Genomic DNA, 19,325 nt, shown 5'->3' on the forward strand with positions numbered 1-19,325 from the left:
GTAGTAGTTGATGATCCTTTATTGCTGAAAATTATTCTTTCAAAATCACTTAGCTCACAGAAGTAAGATTATTACTAAAACTATGGGATAATGGCAAACGTCCTTATGTAAAGAAGCAGAGTTACCAAATTATGTAGGATATCCTGCAGGAAATGTGGTAAGATTAGCTAACATTCATGAACCACTCATCTGACACAGTCCAACATTTTTGAGACAAAATTCTGGGGTCTGACATCAGGCACCTGCTTCACAAATATCAAGTACAGAAGAGTTCAGCTAAGAAAATAAAGGAAATTAGTTAGCATTGGTTCTTGGCTCAGTTGGCTAAAATGTCCTAGCTTCAACAAGGTATATATACATTATTCCCTGGTACCAACAAGGAATATCTACATTAAACCTGGAGAAGAGGAGGTTCAGGGCAGAGCTCATTGCTGTCTACAACTACCTGAAGGGAGGCTGTAGCCAGGTGGGGTTGGGCTCTTCTCCCAGGCAAGCAGCAACACAACAAGGGGACCCAGTCTCAAGTTGTCGTAGGGAAGGTCTAGTCTGGATGTTAGGAAGAAGTTGCCAGAGAGAGTGATTGGCATTGGAATGGGCTGCCCAGGGAGGTGGTGGAGTCACCATCCCTGGAGGTGTTAAAGCAAAGCCTGGCTGAGGCACTTAGTGCCATGGTCTGGTTGACTGTCTAGGGCTGGGTGCTAGGTTGGACTGGCTGATCTTGGAGGTCTCTTCCATCTCCAGTATCTCAACATCTCTCTTGGATTGAGTGGCCCAGAACTGGACACAGTCCTCAAAGTGTGGCCTGAGCAGTGCCTCAAATAGGGCTCAGTCTGACCTCCCCTGGTGTCTGGAAATGTTGAAAGGTGATGCAGGAAGAATCAGGAGAGAGAAGCAGTAGGAGGAGGAGCAGCATTGTTAGTACTGTGATGCTTTAAGGTGAATGCCATATCATGTAAGACAGTGGTGGGAAAGAAGAAAATCTTGTGACAGAAAAGCAGTTATCTTCAGACAACACCCAGATGCCTTCAAAACTCTTCAGACTCCAGCCCTCGCTTCACCTACATAGGGCTCTCATTGATATATGCCTTCATTACTACTATGTTTAAACTTCTAGGCACCACAGCTTCCAGACTAGTACTTAAACATAGATATAGGTACCTGGGTAACCTTTACAGTGTGAGGAGAAGCAGGTGTCTTAGGTGCATTGGGCACTGGCACACTTTGCTTATCCTACAATCAGGCCAGGTGTATACAATTCCCAGGGTCATGGCAATGCCTCTATTACACAGCTGTATTTCATAATGACAGAAAGGAGGACACAGCCTGTTTCTAGTCTTTCTATAGCCTCTTCCTTTGTTGACAGAAAGATCTTTCAGATCTGAAGAGGTTGGGCTACAGAAACTGGATCACATTATGCTATTGTTGAATCTAGGATGCTATGACACCTAGTAACTCTATTATCAAGTACGTCTTGAGGCTTAACAGTAAGATAGTGACTGTAGGTATCATAGGATCACACAGGATCACAGGATGTCAGGGAATGGAAGGGACCCAAGATCATCGAGTTCAACTCCCCTGCCAGAGCAGGTATCTACCGCTACTACTTTCAGTCCAGAATTTGATGCCTGTCTCAGAGGAGGAATTACATACCCAGGTCTTCACTTAATAGCCATTATGTTCTTCATCCATATGTAGATCATGAGCTGGGTTTTCTCTTTTCTGTTTCCTCTCTCTCCCTGTGTAAGTGTAGCTGCTGATGGGTCCCTCCTTAGTCTGCCATACTTTGGAATTACAACATTTGCCAAGAAACAAGAGAGTGAACTGATGTGTCTGATGAGGAGTTTGAAACTGGAAGACCAACCTGTTTCCCAGAAAGGGCCTTAATTGTCAAACAGTGGGCTAAGGTACTGTGCAGGTAATTGTTATACTTCCACCTCTTCATTTGTCCAGCCTTGGACTGCAAAGGTAGGTCTGATACCGCTGTTTACAAGTCTGGATAAAGACAGAGAAGGCAACTTTTCTTCTTTCATTAGATGAGGAAAAGATTAGGATGGGCAACCTCTTAATTATTACAGATTTGTTTAATTATTTAAGGTTGAATTGCTTAAGTAGGCTCCTCTGAGTACTAATTTTCTCTTCCTACGGTGCATCTTTGAGGAGCTGAAAACAAGCGTGTGTATTTCGAGGCTAGAGATAGCTGATAAATGAACTGATGCCAGGAGAGAGCACACAGAATTCTGCATTTAATACTCCCCCAGTTAAACAGCGGTAATAAAATGAAGCCAAGTCATACAGGGGAATAAAACAGGAGAAGATAGCCCAGGCAGAAAACAAGCCTTTCCGGCGCTGCACACAACACGAGGAACGCGATGAATGGGAGACGCAAGACGCATTCTCTGCCCTCCTAGTGAAAAGAAAGGAAGGATAACTACCTCAACCCTCAGCGAGGTGAGGCTGGCATGTTTGGGAAAGCCGCAAAAACGCAAAGCGAAAGGTGGCAGCAGCGAGTCGCCCTGTAACACGACGGCGGCGGTGATCCTTACCGCTAGAGTCGCCAAAATCCGCCTACAAATACATCTTTCAAATGCAGCCGCTAATAAAGCTCCTGCTATGATTTATTCAGCCAACTACGCGGCGGTCTGGTAGTAGAACGGACTCGGCAGGACTAACGGAGAGGATGAGAGCACCGGCGCCCAGGTTCGGCTGCCTCGCTTGCGGCGGGAGCCGCCAGCTCGCCCGTGGGAGAGGCGGGTTCGGTCCCTGCGAAGCCGGTGTCGTGGAGGGCACGGGTTCAGCCGGCCAAGTAACCGACTGTAGGCGTTGCCCTGACGTCTCAGCCGAGTAGATGGGCTTCCCGATCGCTACGTCGATACTCAGCTTGCTGCGGCCGCAGATTAGCAGCAATTACCCCGGGCAACAACCCCAAAATTGGTGGTTTTCCTCAGATAACAAAACTACGCAGCAAGTTAAAAGGACTGATGGAATGGCAACTTCCAGGTGAGTGCTCCGATGGCATTTTACCCAAGTTTCTCAGTAAAAGGTTAAGCGTACATAGGAGTAAACACCACTTCCATATTCCTTACCCTCTTTGCTCCCGGCAAGTCTGAAGACAACATGGTAGATTTTTCTACCTAGGTTTCCCGAGGATGGGGAGAGAGAACCGACAGAGAACTGAGCAGGGGAATACGCTCTACTTTCCCTGTTGCGTTTAACCGCTTTGGCTGGCAGACCTCGAGTTTCCGACACCCAACCCAAGACTGCGGGAGCCGCTATCACTGCCGGAGGGCTGCTCCCCACTAGCCCGCTTGCCCCCGCACCGGAGCGCGACCCTACACCTCAATCTACTGCCCGGCGGCCTTGCTCCTCCCTTCCCCGGAACCCGAAGCCCCTCTGCCACGGCGAACGGGAAAATGCGCTCCCCTGCCAGCCAGGCCCCCGCTTCGCGCGAAGCGAGGCACGGGCACCCGGCCCGGCCCCACCCGCCGCAGGCGACGGCAACGCCACGGCCGGAGCGGAGCCGCCCGGCCCCCTCCCCCCAGAGTCGGCTGCTCGGCCGCGGCGGGCGCGCTCCTGCTGGGGAGGGGACGGGAGAGGGAGGGGCGGAGGCAGGCGGGGAGAGAAGGAGGCAGGCAGGGAGAGAGGGAGGGAGCGCGGCGGCGGCTGATGCTGCGGCGGCGGCTGTGTCTCCTTCGGCCACATCCCGCGGCCGGTGCGCCCGACAGGCGCGCTGCGTTACGGCGCTGCCGCGCAGCCTGCTCCAGCCGCCGCCGCGGCAGCCTCGTATCTCGCCCGAGCGGTGGGGCGGTGGATGCTGAGCCCGCCTCGGTCTGGCAATCAGCGGGCAGCTGTCCTGCGGCGGAGCCTCCCAGAGTCGGATCAGCGCGCTCGCACGGACACGGGGGGACACGGGCGCACAGGGGCGCACAGGGGAACACGCGCACGCCCTTGGGGGCGGGGGTGGGGGGGGCAAGCCGAAGATGCTGCTGCTGGACAAGGTCAGGACCTTGCGGTGAAGCCCGGGGCCGTGGCCCCCCCCGCCCCCCGCGCCTTACATTCTTGCTTAGCGGATTGAGGATTTGCTGTTGGATTTTGGTTTATGCTTGGGAGAAAGCAGACTGAATCGGCAGCGATCGGTGAGTACGACAGACAGCGTAATGGTGCCGGGTCCGTCGTCCCCTCCTCCCTTTTTGCTTGCGTGATATTTCTTCTTCGTGCGGGATCCTGTACTGCTCCTCTCGGCGAGGCAGGCGAGCTAGGTTGGGCTGCTGGAGCTGTGTTTGTGCTTTGAGCGGAGAGGTAACGAAGTGCGTTATTTTCCCTTGTTTCTTCCTCCCGCGCCACCGCCCCCCCGGTCTCTTCCTTTCTTTCTACGTTAGTCGTTGCTTATGTAGGGCAACCGCGGCACTGTGTCTCCCGACGCCCTGCACTAATGTACTCGTTAGGGCAGTGAAGTCATGGGCCGAGAAGGAGGAGGAGGATGAGGAAGAAGAAGGACTGCGGTGTTCCGCGGGCGCAGGCAGCACCCCGCCGTGCGCGGAGCCAGGGCGGGTAATGCCGTGCGCTGGCCCGGGCCTCGGGGCGGCTCCGAGCGGTTGCTGCTGCGTGCGTCCGTGTGTCTTGTCAGTGTGTCTGTGTGGGTCCCTGCTGCTGTGCCTCTGCGTGTTTGTGCGGCATGGGGGGGGCAGATCTTCCTTTCAAGCCACCGTCTGCGAAATCCTGCGCTCGAGGAGCGGGCGGAGGGGGGTGGGGAGGGGAGCCGCGATGTGCACTGTGGTGTTTCGTTGATCTATATTTAATGGCTGAAAGGGAAGATGCTTTTCTTTCCCTTACCTTACTCTTATTCTGGTGTGTAATGTGCTTGCATCGATCCGTCAAAGCGTAGCTTCAGCTGAATCAAGTCACCAAGGGGAGGTGCAGCAGCAGTACAGGCAGTAGACGTAATAGGAAAATTCGTCTGGCCGAGGTTCTTGGAGAAAAAAGAGAAAGAAAACACCCAACCAACCCCAAACTGAAGAGGGATCATTTTAGAAACCATGTTATTTTTCCCCTGGAGGGATTGGAGGCACAAATACATGCAAGACTGGAGTACACTATCTTGCACGGAGACATTTTCTGTCTCATACTTTGTTAGAGGCTGCTTTTTCTCAGAGTCAGGGTGTTATGATCAGCCCTGTGAGTTACAGAAAAATACCCAAAACATACAGAAAACATTTGGATGTGAACAGGCCGATTTAATAAACACCCAGCTGCTAATTTTTTCGTCTGTGGTACCTGCTATTTGGGGTCCCTTAAAACATGGATGCATTTTTGTAGTGGCAATAAGAAGATAAAAACTTAATGCAGGGTAATTTTCACTGTCTGTGCAGATTGTCTATATGTGAAGTAAGAGAATTGGCCTAAGCTGTGATTCATAGCTAACCTCTCCATAGAGTACATCAAGACTTGACATAGCTCAAGGTAGCAAGAGGACTACCTAGTATTCAGTGAAATTTATGTGTTGTGGGCTTTTGCAGAGTCAAAAGATGGGGAGATGTCTTTTTCATCGTGTACTTAAGGATCTCTTTATCCTGTCTGCAAAACCAAAACAACTCCTTATCTAACTCATGTAGGCTGGGTTGCTATTTTTCAAACAGCTGAATTAGTTGGCTGGTTTGTAGGTGACGTGGCATGAGGCAGTTAGGTGCAGGTCTACAGAGAAAGCTGCTGCATATCCTACCTGTGGGCCTCTGAGAGTCAAATGTCTTTGAGGGCTTTGTGGGTGTATTTACACAGGTTCTGTGGGGAGGAGCCTCAACCCTAAACCCAAACCACCTTGGGAGAGGGTGATGTATAAGCAAAACTTGCATGTTCTGTAAGTCTTGTGAGACTAATTCTAAGCCAAGTTGGTGATGCTGTTTCTTCTTAGCGTGTGAACGTCTTGACCCTTTGGGAGTCTTGACTATTCCTTTGCATCTTGCAAAACCATAGAAAACTTGTGACAGAGCATCCTCATTGGGATGAAGCTGATTAATGTCCTGGGACTGCATTGGATGTGATTGTTTTGAATGTGATAGTACCTAAATGGGAGATCCCATCTTTGTCACGTTGGTCAGAGATGGTTTTTGCAGTCTGTTACGTAAGAGGCTTGAAAAAATAGAGTAGCAGGCTCAAGTATATATACCAAAGGAAATATCCACCTCTCCAGTCTGCTGGTGAGAAGCAAAGTACTTCTGAATGCCAACTGCATGATTTTTCATGAACTGCAAGGAAGGTGCTTTTGGAAAGGAACTCCAGCCTTGGAACTTGAGTTCTGTTCGTCAGGTACCTTACTGGGCAGTAAAAGTGATAAATAGCTCATCAGTGAAGCAAGCTTGTGAGTTTTGCCTGGTTTTGGAATAATGCTGCCAAAACAGTTTCATCAGTGTGTAATGAACTCTGACAGACAGCTGCACAAAATAGTAGCAGCTAAAAGAAAAGGTGTTTGCATAGTTCTGATTTGCATGATTTACACTTGCAGGCGGATGGTTTCGACTTAATGAGTGTGGTTTGGTGTTAAGTGTTTGTTTCTCGAGAGGCTGAGGGAGCTGGGGTTGTTTAGCTTGGAAAAGAGGAGTCTCAGGGGTGACCTCATTGCTGTTTACAGCTACCTGAAAGGGAGGTTGTAGCCAGGTGGGGTTGGTCTCTTCTCCCAGACAGCCGTCAGTAGAAGAGGGGGACACAGTCTCAAGTTGTGCTGGGGGAAGTATAGGCTGGATGTTAGGAGGAAGTTGTTGGCAGAGAGAGTGATTTGCCATCGGAATGAGCTGCCCAGGGAGGTGGTGGAGTCACCATCCCTGGGGGTGTTCATTCAAAGCCTGGATGAGGCACTTAGTGCCATGGTCTAGTTGCCTGGATAGGGCTGGGTGCTAGGTTGGCCTGGATGATCTTGGAGGTCTCTTCCAACCTGGATGATTCTATGATTCTATGTGTAAAATCAACTTGTGCTACAAAGAAAGTGCCAGAGCATCTTGTGTGAAGGGTTTTAATGCCTTTTTAGGTAGGGCTGTAGATTAGCATGCAAATGGAGCAGATAACAGAATCAGCAGAACTCGTTGGGAGTGTTAAACTTTGCACTAAATTTCATACTCATCTTTTATGTCACGGTTCAGTGTGATAGCATTTTTAGAACTTGTCACTTGTGGAAATTCTACCATATCACTGTTTGGATTTCAAACACACGTTCCAGAAATTCCTAGAAGCAGTTATTTTCAGGAGCATCAGCATCATAAGGAAAACACATTATCGCAGTGCTCTTTACCTGAATAAGGACCTGTGGTTTTGATGCTTATTGATTGTGCTTCTAAGTCATGAAGGGTTTAATATTTCAAGTTACAGCTGAGGTTTGACAAAAAATAAGTTGATTGTTTCTCCTCTTTGTAGGCCTCAGTAAGATCAGCACTACAAGCTGGGGACTGAGTGGCTGGAGAGCAGCAAAGAAGAAAGGGACCTGGGGGTACTGGTGGATAGTATGTCATTAGCCAGCAGTGTGTCCAGGTGGCCAAGAGAGCCAATGGCATCCTGGCCTGCATCAGGAACAGTGTGGCCAGTAGGACAAGGGAGGTTATTGCTCCCCTGTACTCGGCATTGCTCAGGCCACACCTTGAGTGCTGTATCCAGTTCTGGGCCCCTCAATTCGAGATGTTGAGGTGCTGGAACATGTCCAGAGAAGGGCAACAAAGCTGGTGAGGGGCCTGGAACAAAAACCCTATGAGGAGAGGCTGAGGGAGCTGGGGGTGTGCAGCCTGCAGAAGAGGAGGCTCAGGGCTGACCTCATTGCTGTCTACAACTACCTGAAGGGAGGCTGTAGCCAGGTGGGGATTGGTCTCTTCTGCCAGGCAAGCAGCAACAGAACAAGGGGACACAGTCTCAAGTTGTGTTTGGGGAGGTTTAGGCTGGATGTTAGGAGTAAGCTCTTCCCAGAGAGAGTGATTTGGATTGGAATGGGCTGCCCAGGGAGGTGGTGGAGTCACTGTCCCTGGAGGTGTTGAAGCAAAGCCTGGCTGAGGCACTTAGTGCCATGGTCTGGTTGACTGGCTAGGGCTGGGTGCTAGGTTGGACTGGGTGAGCTTGGAGGTCTCTTCAGGCCTGGTTGATTCTATGATTCTAGATGCATTTTGGATGCTTATTTGACTGCACAATATTAAATTTAGTAGTCTGATTACTAATAACATGGAAGTAAGCAGTAGACCCTAATGGAAGCAGCATTTTAAAGTATGATACATTTATTTTTTAAATGACAGAACAACTCTCAAGCATAACTAAAAATCTTTTGCTTTTAAAGAAGAGATTGGTTTGGGTTTTTGTGGGATTTTATTGTATGTTTGTTTTTCCTGACAAAACTCATTACACCTCTAAAAACATCTTTCTTACCTTTGCACATTTAGTGCATTCTACCAACTCTTCATCTGCCTATTCTATATTCCAAAATTCAATTATAGTAATAATTACTTGAAGAGACATAAAGTGTGGAAGGGTGTGTATTAGCTTGTCCTTCTGGCCACTGCCTGTTCTACTGAAGTGTCTGGGGAAAAATTCAGACTTGAAACAAAACTTTGAAACTTTGTACTTCTGAGACTTCATAAAAAGTAGTAACATTAGGAGGAAGTTCTTCACAGAGAGAGTGATTTTCCATTGGGACCTCGTCGCTGTCTACAACTACCTGAAGGGAGGCTGTAGCTGGGTGGGGTTGGTCTCTTCTGCCAGGCAAGCAGCAACAGAACAAGAGGACACAGTCTCAAGTTGTGCAGGGGAGGTCTAGGCTGGATGTTAGGAGGAAGTTGTTGGCAGAGAGAGTGATTGGCATTGGAATGGGCTGCCCAGGGAGGTGGTGGAGTCACCATCCCTGGAGGTGTTGAAGCAAAGCCTGGCTGAGGCACTTAGTGCCATGGTCTGGTTGACTGGCCAGGGCTGGGTACTAGGTTGGACTGGCTGAGCTTGGAGGTCTCTTCCAGCCTGGTTGATTCTATGATCAATAGGGAAAATATACGACAGGGAGGAGATTTTCACATATGTCACACTCAATGGTGAATCTCCTGCAGAACTGCATAAAAAAAGTAGTCCCCAAAACTTTAAAACCTGGTTGATTCTGTGATTATTTCCTCCTTTCCTCTTGTGTAAATATGATGTTTTACAGATTCACAAGCATGTGGATTTCACTGATGGTGTTTCTGACCAGCATGGCAGCTGATTGCACTCATTTTCTCCTGACTTCTATCGTGTTTGCCAAGAACAAGTACAGCAGAAAGCCTCAAGAGTCTTGGGGGACTCTGATGAGTTGAGCTTAATTAGAAACATGCAGGTCAAAGCAAAGAGTAAAATTCAGAATAACAAGCTTTAAAAATGGGCATTAAAACCAGAGTCATAATACCAAGAAATCTTTTTCACATACATGAGACCATTGAACAGAAACCATATTGTATCTGAGAAGCCTCCTGCATTATTCTGTTAAGCAACTGTTTTAATGCTGTCAGGTAAATAAGTATGTTTACTATGTGTCATTACATGTTTTTATCTGAATAAAAGCAAATTTCAAAGCATGCATTTCTGGTAAAATTAGGGAAGTTTATTAGCCTCTGAGTGCCTCCACTGGGATCCTGCTCACTTAATTCTCAATGCTTATTGTCATAATGAGCACTCAAAGGATGGATATCACTCCTAAATTCAGAAAGAAACATGTATTCCTTACATTCTTTGTCTTCTTATGTAGCATAGATCTGTGCAGCAGTTCTTTTATGTGGATGAAATGCAGTGATATGGTGTGAAATGTAAATTTACATCTCTTCTTTGCCTTTTTGAGATGCAGTTGTCTTAAATGTTCTTTCTCTGTAAATGTCTTCTACATTAAAAGTAGCCAAGGTTAATCGTCTTTGTAGTACTTAGTACACGAGGATGCTCAGAGGGCTGCAGCAGCTCTGCTGTGAGCACAGACTGAAAGAGTTGGGGCTGTGCAGGCTGGAGAAGAGGAGGCTCCCAGGTGACCTTCTTGTGGCCTTCCAGGATCTGAAGGGGGCCTACAAAAAAGCTGGAGAGGGACGTTTTAGGCTCTCAGGCAGTGACAGGACTGGGGGGAATGGATCAAAGCTGGAGGTGGGGAGAGTCAGAATGGAGGTGATGAGGAAGCTGTTGAGCATGAGAGTGGTGAGAGGCTGGAATGGGTTGCCCAGGGAGGTGGTTGAGGCCCCATGGTTGGAGGTGTTTGAGGCCAGGCTGGCTGAGGCTGTGTGCAGCCTGCTCTAGGGTAGGGTGTCCCTGGGCATGGCAGGGGGGGGTGGAACTGCATGATTTTTATGGTCCCTTCCAACCATGACTGATTCTATGCTTGGACTTGCTTTTCTACTTCTATGTCTAGGAGATATGGTGCATGCATAGGTCTTTTTTTCAGTCTGTTCCAAGATATGTGAGATCTCGGTAGTAGTAAATGTTTCTCCACTTGCATGGCTATTGGAACAAAAAGATTTAAACTGTCAAAGAAGACAACAGTTATTGAATGGTGGAACCAAAATTCTGGTTTGATCATATTTTATGTCTTAAATATAGCTCAGAACTGTGCCCAGTTCTGGGCTCAAGTCAAGAGAGATGTTGAGGTGCTGGAAGGTGTCCAGAGAAGGGCAACAAAGCTGGGGAGGGGCCTGGAGCACAGCCCTGTGAGGAGAGGCTGAGGGAGCTGGGGGTGTGCAGCCTGCAGCAGAGGAGGCTCAGGGCAGAGCTCATTGCTGTCTACAACTACCCGAAGGGAGGCTGTAGCCAGGTGGGGTTGGGCTCTTCTGCCAGGCAACCAGGAACAGAAGAAGGGGACACAGTCTCAAGTTGTGCCAGGGGAGGTCTGTGCTGGATGTTAGGAGGAAGTTGTTGGCAGAGAGAGTGATTGGCATTGGAATGGGCTGCCCAGGGAGGTGGTGGAGTCACCCCCCCCGGAGGTGTTGAAGCAAAGCCTGGCTGAGGCACTTAGTGCCATGGTCTGGTTGATTGGATAGGGTTGGGTGCTAGGTTGGACTGGGTGGTGTTGGAGGTCTCTTCCAACCTGGTTGATTCTATTCTGTTTTATTCTATCTTAAAACCTTGCGGCACAGTTCAGTTAAGTAAAACAATTTAGTTTGATTTAAAAAAAAAAATGTTTGCAAGTTCATCATTAGCATTTGAGAAATTTACTACACTTGACAGTGCTGTGTGAATGCCACATGATCTGATTTCAAGATTTTGGAACATCTTGAATTTTTGAGATCTGGCATTTCTGACCTCCAGAATGTGCTGGTGTCAAATGATTAGAAGGTCTGCTGGGTAAAGTCACTTTGAAAGACCTGATTGTATAGGCTGGATGTTAGGAGGAAGTTCTTCACAGGGAAAGTGATTGGCATTGGAATGGGCTGCCCAGGGAGGTGGTGGAGTCACCTTCCCTGGAGGTGTTCAAGAAAAGACTGGATGAGGCACTTAGTGCCATGGTCTGGTTGATAGGACAGGGCTGAGTGCTAGGTTGTGCTGGCTGAGCTTTGAGGTCTCTTCCAAGCTGTTTGATTCTATGATTCTGTGATTTTCCTCTTTGTGTGTCAAATCTGTGTGTGTATTTACTCAAATCAAAACTGGCCTCTGGAGGGGAGTGGGATTTTCCTCTACTCTGCTCACCAAAGTCCTCAAAGCAACACAGCTGATGAGTTCTTCTATCTGAGACTGTCAATGTGGTCTCCCCACTAAAAACACCCAGTGAGGAACCACTTGGCTTTTGATCAGTGGCGATGACAGCATTTCAGGTCCCCATGTGACAGATTGCTGCTGCTGATGTATTAACAGAACAGACTTGCAGCAGTGATTGTTTGTCAAGGAGCCAAAGACTGCAACGTAAATTGCTTTTGCTGTTGTTCTTTTATTTGATTGGGTTTTGTCTTAATTTGTAGTGCCATGCAATACAGTGGTAATTTTGCTTAATAAAAGAGAATGAGTGGTTGGTACCAATAGATTGAGTTTGGCAGCAGGAATGGGACAAAAGCATTCCCTAAGACTGAAGAGCTAATGGGAAGGAACTGCAAGGGGAAAAAATGATTGCTTTTGAGGTTACAAATTAAAAGCATTAAAATTATTTCCCTAGCTGCTCTACATGTTGATCCACTTTCTGAAATGCAGTAGTCCTACACAGTGGACTAGAAGGACTCAACACTGGTCAGGCCACACCTTGAATATTGTTTCCAGTTCTGGGCTCCTCAATCCAAGAGAGATGTTGAGGTGCTGGAACATCTCTAGAGAGGGGCAACAAAGCTGGTGAGGGGCCTGGAGCACAGCCCTATGAGGAGAGGCTGAGGGAGCTGGAGGTGTTTGGCCTGGAGAAAAGGAGGCTCAGGGCTGAGCTCATTGCTGTCTGCAACTCCCTGAAGGGAGGCTGTAGCCAGGTGGGGTTGGGCTCTTCTCCCAGGCAACCAGCAACAGAACAAGGGGACACAGCCTCAGGTTGTTCTGGGGGAAGTGTACGCTGGATGTTAGGAGGAAGTTGTTGGCAGAGAGAGTGATTGGCATTGGAATGGGCTGCCCAGGGAGGTGGTGGAGGTGCCGTGCCTGGAGGTGTTGAAGCAAAGCCTGGCTGAGGCACTTAGTGCCATGGTCTGGTTGACTGGATAGGGCTGGGTGCTAGGTTGGACTGGCTGAGCTTGGAGGTCTCTTCCAACCTGGTTGATTCTATGATTCTATGAAATGAATCCTTACTATATACATATATATAGCCTCTTAAAGTATTTGTTTCTGGAGAAGTAGATGTCAGGTTTACTTGTCTGTGCACATTCGAGCTGATAGTAATTTGTTCTCTTTTTGGTTCCACTTTTCCTTCATGCTTGCTTGCTTATACTGCAGAACCATGTACTGTTCCACATGTTCTATATGTTAGGGTGGTGTCCTGTTACTGGTGTTTACAACGAAAATAGGGTTAATGAGTTTGACATTTTAGTGATTTGATTTAGTCTTTCATGTCTAGAGTAAGCTATTAGAGTCAACTGTTTCTATTAATCTGAAGATAGAAATTGAAGCTTTGGATACTGAGAGCACATTTAGCAATACCTCATTTTACTGTTAGATCAATGCAGATATATTAACATGTAGGGTATTGTTTTTGAATTTTGTTACTGGATTTTATTGGGTTGTTATTGGATTATTGCAGGATATTGTACAACTGGGAGTTTATATGGAATAGAATCATAGGATCAACCAGATTGGAAGAGAACTCCAAGATCATCCAGTCCAACCTAGCACCCAGCCCTGTCCAATCAACTAGACCATGGCACTAAATGCCTCATCCAGTCGTAGCAATTGATATATTTTTAAAAGCAGTGATCAGCTGCTGGGAAGTTGTACAATAAAAATGAGAAAATTGAAACTCTGTACCTTTCTTACTATTAAGAAGTGTAGCCACTGCTGACTTGGATCAGGAGTATTTGTTTACTTCTTTGAAAGCAAACTATTTGTTTTCTTGCAGAGAAAGGCTACGATACTCAACAGTTACTGTACAGCTACATTAAGTAGGTAGTCTAAGAGAGACAGACATACTTCAGGGTCTGTATCATGGTGAGAGAACATAGGTAAAGGTAGAAGTGAGGTGTGATGCTTTGGGTGTTACCCTCCTTGGAAAAATCACCCAGGCTAGACTCAGTGGCTCTGGGAATTGAATGAAGCTTTATATTTACAGCTTAGCACAATGTACAAGCAGGTATCTACACTATAGACGGAAATAGACAAGTTAAAAGGCAATACAGAAACACAAGAGCCCTCCCAGAAACCTGAGTCCCCAGGAGGGGCTCACAACCACCCTTCCACCTTCCTCCCACCCCTCTACTTACCCTACATCTTGCCTTATGTTTAAGGTAGTTTGGAGGGTTGGCCAGGGGGTTAGGAAGTAGATGGATTACTCAGATGGCAGGTTAGGTTAGAGAGAGAAGTTCAGCCCAAAGCCCAGACAGAGAGCAACTCTGTTATCTATGTTTGTGTTCTTGTTCTTATCCATCACAGCAAGCCTATGAGTGCAGCAGCCATCACCATTGTTTCCTTTTCACTGCCTGTAATCTAATTACAGTATCACAGTATCATCAGGGTTGGAAGAGATCATCAAGTCCAACCCTTTACCACAGAGCTCAAGGCCAGACCATGGCACCAAGTGCCACGTCCAACCTTGCCTTGAAGTGCCCCAGGGATGGCGACTCCACCACCTCCCCGGGCAGCCCATTCCAGTGTCCAGTTCTTCTCACCAAAACATTCTAGCTAGCTTCAAACTAGCACATGAGGTGTGGACTCTTCAGTTCCTGCACCTGTTCAGAAGGAAAGTCAACCTCAGCAGTAAGTGCTATCTGTAGCACCTCATACTGCTTGTGTAGTTCATCAAGAACCTTGTCTTTTGAGATGGAATGAGTTGAGATGTATGGGTTTAAATCAACTAAAGGAGGCAAGATCACTGTGATAAATTCTTTACTGCTTCAATGGAGTTTGGGGATAGCTAAAATAATGTTAGATTTGTATTCCATACCCTTAAATATGCAACTGATAGTAGCTTACTTGGCAGGGTTAGATACAAAGTGTATTTTTGAAGCACAGCTTTACATCTGCATTTCACAGGAGCAGGCAGAAAAAGGAAGCCCAGCACAAAGCTTTCTCATCAGTGCCCAGAAATCATTTTAGAGCTTCTTCAAACATGTGCCTTTGCCTGCTGAATGGGCTTGTAGAGTGTTGTGTAATGTTTATGATGTTTTAATCTTCACTTTTTCATATACAGCTAGAAGAGTAAAAGGCACTTGTTTTTTACTCAGCACTTGTGAGACTATATCTCAAGTACTGTGTCCAGTTTGGGTCAGCACAGTACAGGAGGGACACTGAGGTGCTGGAGCAGGTGCAGAGAAGGGCAACGAGGCTGGGGAGAGGTCTGGCAAACATGGCCTGTGAGGAGCAGCTGAGGGAGCTGGGCTGGTTTAGTCTGGAGAAGAGGAGGCTGAGAGGGGACCTTATTGCCCTCTACAACTACCTAAAAGGAGGTTGTAGTGAGGCTGGGGCTGGTCTCTCCTCCCAAATTACTACTGATAGGATCCTCAAGTTGCATCAGAGGAGGTTTAGGTTGGCTGTTGGGAGGAAGTTCTTTCCTAAGCAGGTGCTCAGGCACTGGAACAGGCTGCCCAGGGAGGTGGTGGAGTCACCATCCCTGGAGCTGTTTAAAAGGATAGTGGATGTGGTGCTTGAGGCTATAATGTAGTGATGAAGGCTGCTGGGATGAAGGTTGGACTGGCTGATCCTGGTGGTCCTTTCCAAGCATAGTGATTGCTAGTGCTGAGATGTTGTGCTGAGGGCTTTGGTTTAGGCAAGGACTTGTCAGTGTGGAACTAATGATTGGGCTTGAGGATCTTGAAAAGGCTTTTCCAATCTAAGAAATTCTGTGATTCTGTAAACAGCTGCAGCTCCTTCAGTTGCTCCTGATGAGGTTTATTCTGTGGGCCTTTCACAAGCCTCATTGCCCTTCTCTGCACTCAACTCCAACACCTCCACATCTCTTGTAATGAAGTGCCCAAAGTTGAACACAGTGCTTGAGGTGCAGCCTCACAGGTGCTGAATACAAGGGTCAGACACCTCCCTGCTCCTGCTGGACACAGCGTTTCTAATACAAGCTAGGATGCCATTTCATCACCTTACAGTGAAGCATACTACTTTAGAGTGGAAATGATGATTTTGTGGTGGAAAAAGATGTTGTCAAGGAACTGAAGCTGCTGCCAGTAGATGGAGGTTAGCTTGTGATACAAGACCCAAGAAACTCATTTCAGTCATCTTGTTTTCAGACCTTGTTTCAAACTTACAGTTCTACTTACATGAAACCTAACTTCTCAATGTTTGAGTGGAAGTGATAATGAATATTGATACTGAAATGCAGTAGGCTAATTTTATAATCATAGCATCATAGAAGCAACCAGGTTGGAAGAGACCTCCAAGCTCAGCCAGTCCAACCTAGCACCCAGCACTGTCCCATCAACCAGACCATGGCACTAAGTGCCTCAGCCAGGCTTTTTTTGACCACCTTCAGAGATGGCAACTCCACCACCTCCCTGGGCAGCCCATTCCAATGCCAGTCACTCTCTCTGACAACAACTTCCTCCTAACATCCAGCCTAGACCTGCCCTGGCACAACTTGAGGCTGTGTCCTCTGTACTAGGAGAGGACCTTGAAGTTAGCTCTAAGTCTCGCAGTGTTTCTCACCTTGAAATACAGACTGAGCTTAGCACCTCAGAGTCACCCTGTGACCTTTTGAGGGTGATGACAAACACGTGAACCACAGTTAGGACTGTGCTTCAGCTGTCTCTGCCCATGCAGAGTGGCATCTAATCAGCTCTCTGCCAGGGTGTGTTTAGAAAACAGTATGCAAGGATGCAGATGGAGTGACAGACTGCAGTGTTATTGTATCAGTCATCTCATTAATGAAACATAGTGGTGGCTGCTGTGGTGTTTTGGCAGGTGAACTTAGATCACACTTCCTCTGTTGAACCAATGCTCTATAGAACACACAGATTAGTCCTTGTGTTGGAAAGTTAAAAAAAAACAGCTAATACTACTCCTGATGAGAATACAAGTGTAGAGACATTGAAAATGGATCAGACACTGGCATGAAAAAGGGGGATCCTGGTGCCTGTGTACTGTGCACGTGTCATAGGAAGTGTAGCCCTTTCCAGGTTGCTTAAGCAAATACTTAGAATAGAATCATAGAATCAGTCAGGGTGGGAAGGGACCACAAGGAGCAGCCAGTTCCAACCCCCTGCCATGCCCAGGGACACCCTACCCTGGAGCAGGCTGGCCACAACCTCATCCAGCCTGGCCTTAAACACCTCCAGCCATGGGGCCTCAACCACCTCCCTGGGCAACCCATTCCAGCCTCTCACCACTCTCATGCTCAACAACTTCCTCCTCACATCCAGTCTGAACCTACCTGGAGTAATTTACAGCTAGTTATGTCATATACAATAAAACATTTTAAAGGCAATATTAAGTTGAAAAATAAGTTCTTTTAAACAGGGCTGGGTGCTAGGTTGGTCTGGATGATCTTGGAGGTATCTTCCAGCTTGGTGGATTCTATGATTCTATGTAATCACTCCTTATGTTTGTATACATTTCTGTTCTAGGAGCTGCTCAAAGCATGACTTTGTTCCTGTAGGTTTTCGTACTACAATCAGCAAGTCATGTGTAGTTTACAAACCACTTACACTTCAAGAGGATAAATACAAAGTCAATGACAATGTTTTTTTTCCTACCAATGTAATTTAAAGAGAAATTTTAGTTTAAAAAGAGTAGTTTCCAGGAGAGAAGTTTGTGCCTGGGGCAAAGTACATTATTTCTTTTATTCTTAGTAGAGATTTTGGTTTTTATAGTCAGATGGTTAGACTTATAATATTTTCATACTTAAATTCTTCTTCCAGTGTACTGTTTCACAGTTGAGCACCTTTCCCTGACATCATTCAGTCTGCTGCTCTCATGAGCTTTGTTCTAAGCTTCAGCATTGCCTGTGTTTCCAGGTACTAGCTGACTTGCTTTGGATACTGCTTTGTACTCAGTTCACAGGCTATTGTTAATTACAGAGAATCATAGAAGCAACCAGGTAGGAAGAGACCTCCAAGCTCAGCCAGTCCAACCTAGCACCCAGCCCTAGCCAGTCAACCAGACCATGGCACTGAGTGCCTCATCCAGGCTTTTCTTGAACACCCAAGCTGGGGCAGATGTGGCTGGGTTGGAGGGCAGAAGGGCTCTGCAGCAGGACCTTGACCGCTTGGACAGGTGGGCAGAGTCCAAGGGGATGGCTTCAATAGCTCCAAGTGCAGGGTGCTACACTTTGGCTACAATAACCCCATGGAGAGATACAGGCTGGGGTCAGAGTGGCTGGAGAGCAGCCAGACAGAGAGGGATCTGGGGATGCTGATTGATACCCACCTGAACATGAGCCAGCAGTGTGCCCAGGTGGCCAAGAGAGCCAGTGGCATCCTGGCCTGCATCAGGAATGGTGTGGCCAGCAGGAGCAGGGAGGTCATTCTGCCCTTGTGCTCTGCACTGGTTAGACCACCCCTTGAGTACTGTGTTCAGTTCTGGGCCCCCCAGTTTAGGAGGGACATTGAGATGCTTGAGCGTGTCCAGAGAAGGGCAACGAGGCTGGGGAGAGGCCTTGAGCACAGCCCTACGAGGAGAGGCTGAGGGAGCTGGGATTGGTTAGCCTGGAGAAGAGGAGGCTCAGGGGAGACCTCATTGCTGTCTACAACTACCTGAGGGGTGGTTGTGGCCAGGAGGAGGTTGCTCTCTTCTCTCAGGTGGCCAGCACCAGAACAAGAGGACACAGCCTCAGGCTGTGCCAGGGGAGATTTAGGCTGGAGGTGAGGAGAAAGTTCTTCCCTGAGAGAGTCATTGGACACTGGAATGGGCTGCCCGGGGAGGTGGTGGAGTCGCCGTCCCTGGAGCTGTTCAAGGCAGGATTGGACGTGGCACTTGGTGCCATGGTCTGGCCTTGAGCTCTGTGGTAAAGGGTTGGACTTGTTGATCTGTGAGGTCTCTTCCAACCCTGATGATACTGTGATACCTTCAGGGATGGCTACTCCACCACCTCCCTGGGAAGCCCATTCCAATGCCAGTCACTCTCTCTGTCAAGAAGTGTTCTCCTCATGACCATGGTAATGTGCTGTTTCGTGGCATCTTGGTATTGCTCTCAGGATAGTTCAAGTAGGGCTTTTACTTTTATTCCATTCTGGACTCTGGTAAGATGGGGAATGATTGAATGGCAATAAATAGCTGACATGCACTTCACAGTTGGCTTGTAAACACTAGTGTATTTGCTCATTGATGAGTGAAGCAGTTTGTACTGATCCATTTCACCCTGGCATCTGCCTACATTAGATATTCTGCTTTTGTACTAGTTGTAAGAAATTTGAAGTCTCTAATGATTATCTTTGAAAGGTCACAGTGATTGGGAGAAATTCCTGAGGACTGACCGATGGAAAGTGAATGTCATTTCTGCCTTTAAGAAGGAGGATCTGGGAAACTACAGGCAGGTCAGCTTCACCTCAGGCCCTGGGAAATCACAGGATTTCTTAGATGGGAAAAGACCTTCAAGATCATTGAGTGCAGTCATTAGTTTGATGGAGCATATTCCCCTGGCAATAATTTCCTAACATAAGAGGAACAGTAAGGTGATTGGGAGTAGTCATTATTGCTTGGTGAAGAAAACACACTTTACCAGCCTGATAGCCTTCTACGAGATGACTTTGGTGGATGAAGCAATGAGTGTCCTTTATTATGACTTAACGAGAGCCTTTGGGTAGTCTTCCATAACT

The 19,325-nt window shown here is 47.4% G+C and overlaps 1 protein-coding gene across 3 annotated transcripts in view; it reads left to right on the forward strand.

The window, feature by feature from the left end:
• The first annotated feature begins 2,612 nt into the window (after positions 1–2,612).
• Positions 2,613–19,325, forward strand: part of CTNND2 (catenin delta 2) — a 704,219-nt gene continuing 687,506 nt past the window's right edge. Inside the window, exon 1 of one of the 3 annotated variants that reach the window (XM_064160790.1) lies at positions 2,613–2,997. In XM_064160790.1, coding sequence (XP_064016860.1) covers positions 2,979–2,997 — 19 coding nt within the window. In that variant the 5' untranslated portion in view covers positions 2,613–2,978. Of the gene's footprint in view, positions 2,998–3,671; positions 4,134–19,325 lie in introns of those variants that run through there. The other 2 variants (XM_064160789.1, XM_064160792.1) reach the window with 2 other exon arrangements.

This window comes from Pogoniulus pusillus, chromosome 21 (genome assembly GCF_015220805.1).
Source record: "Pogoniulus pusillus isolate bPogPus1 chromosome 21, bPogPus1.pri, whole genome shotgun sequence".
Taxonomy (NCBI): domain Eukaryota; kingdom Metazoa; phylum Chordata; class Aves; order Piciformes; family Lybiidae; genus Pogoniulus; species Pogoniulus pusillus.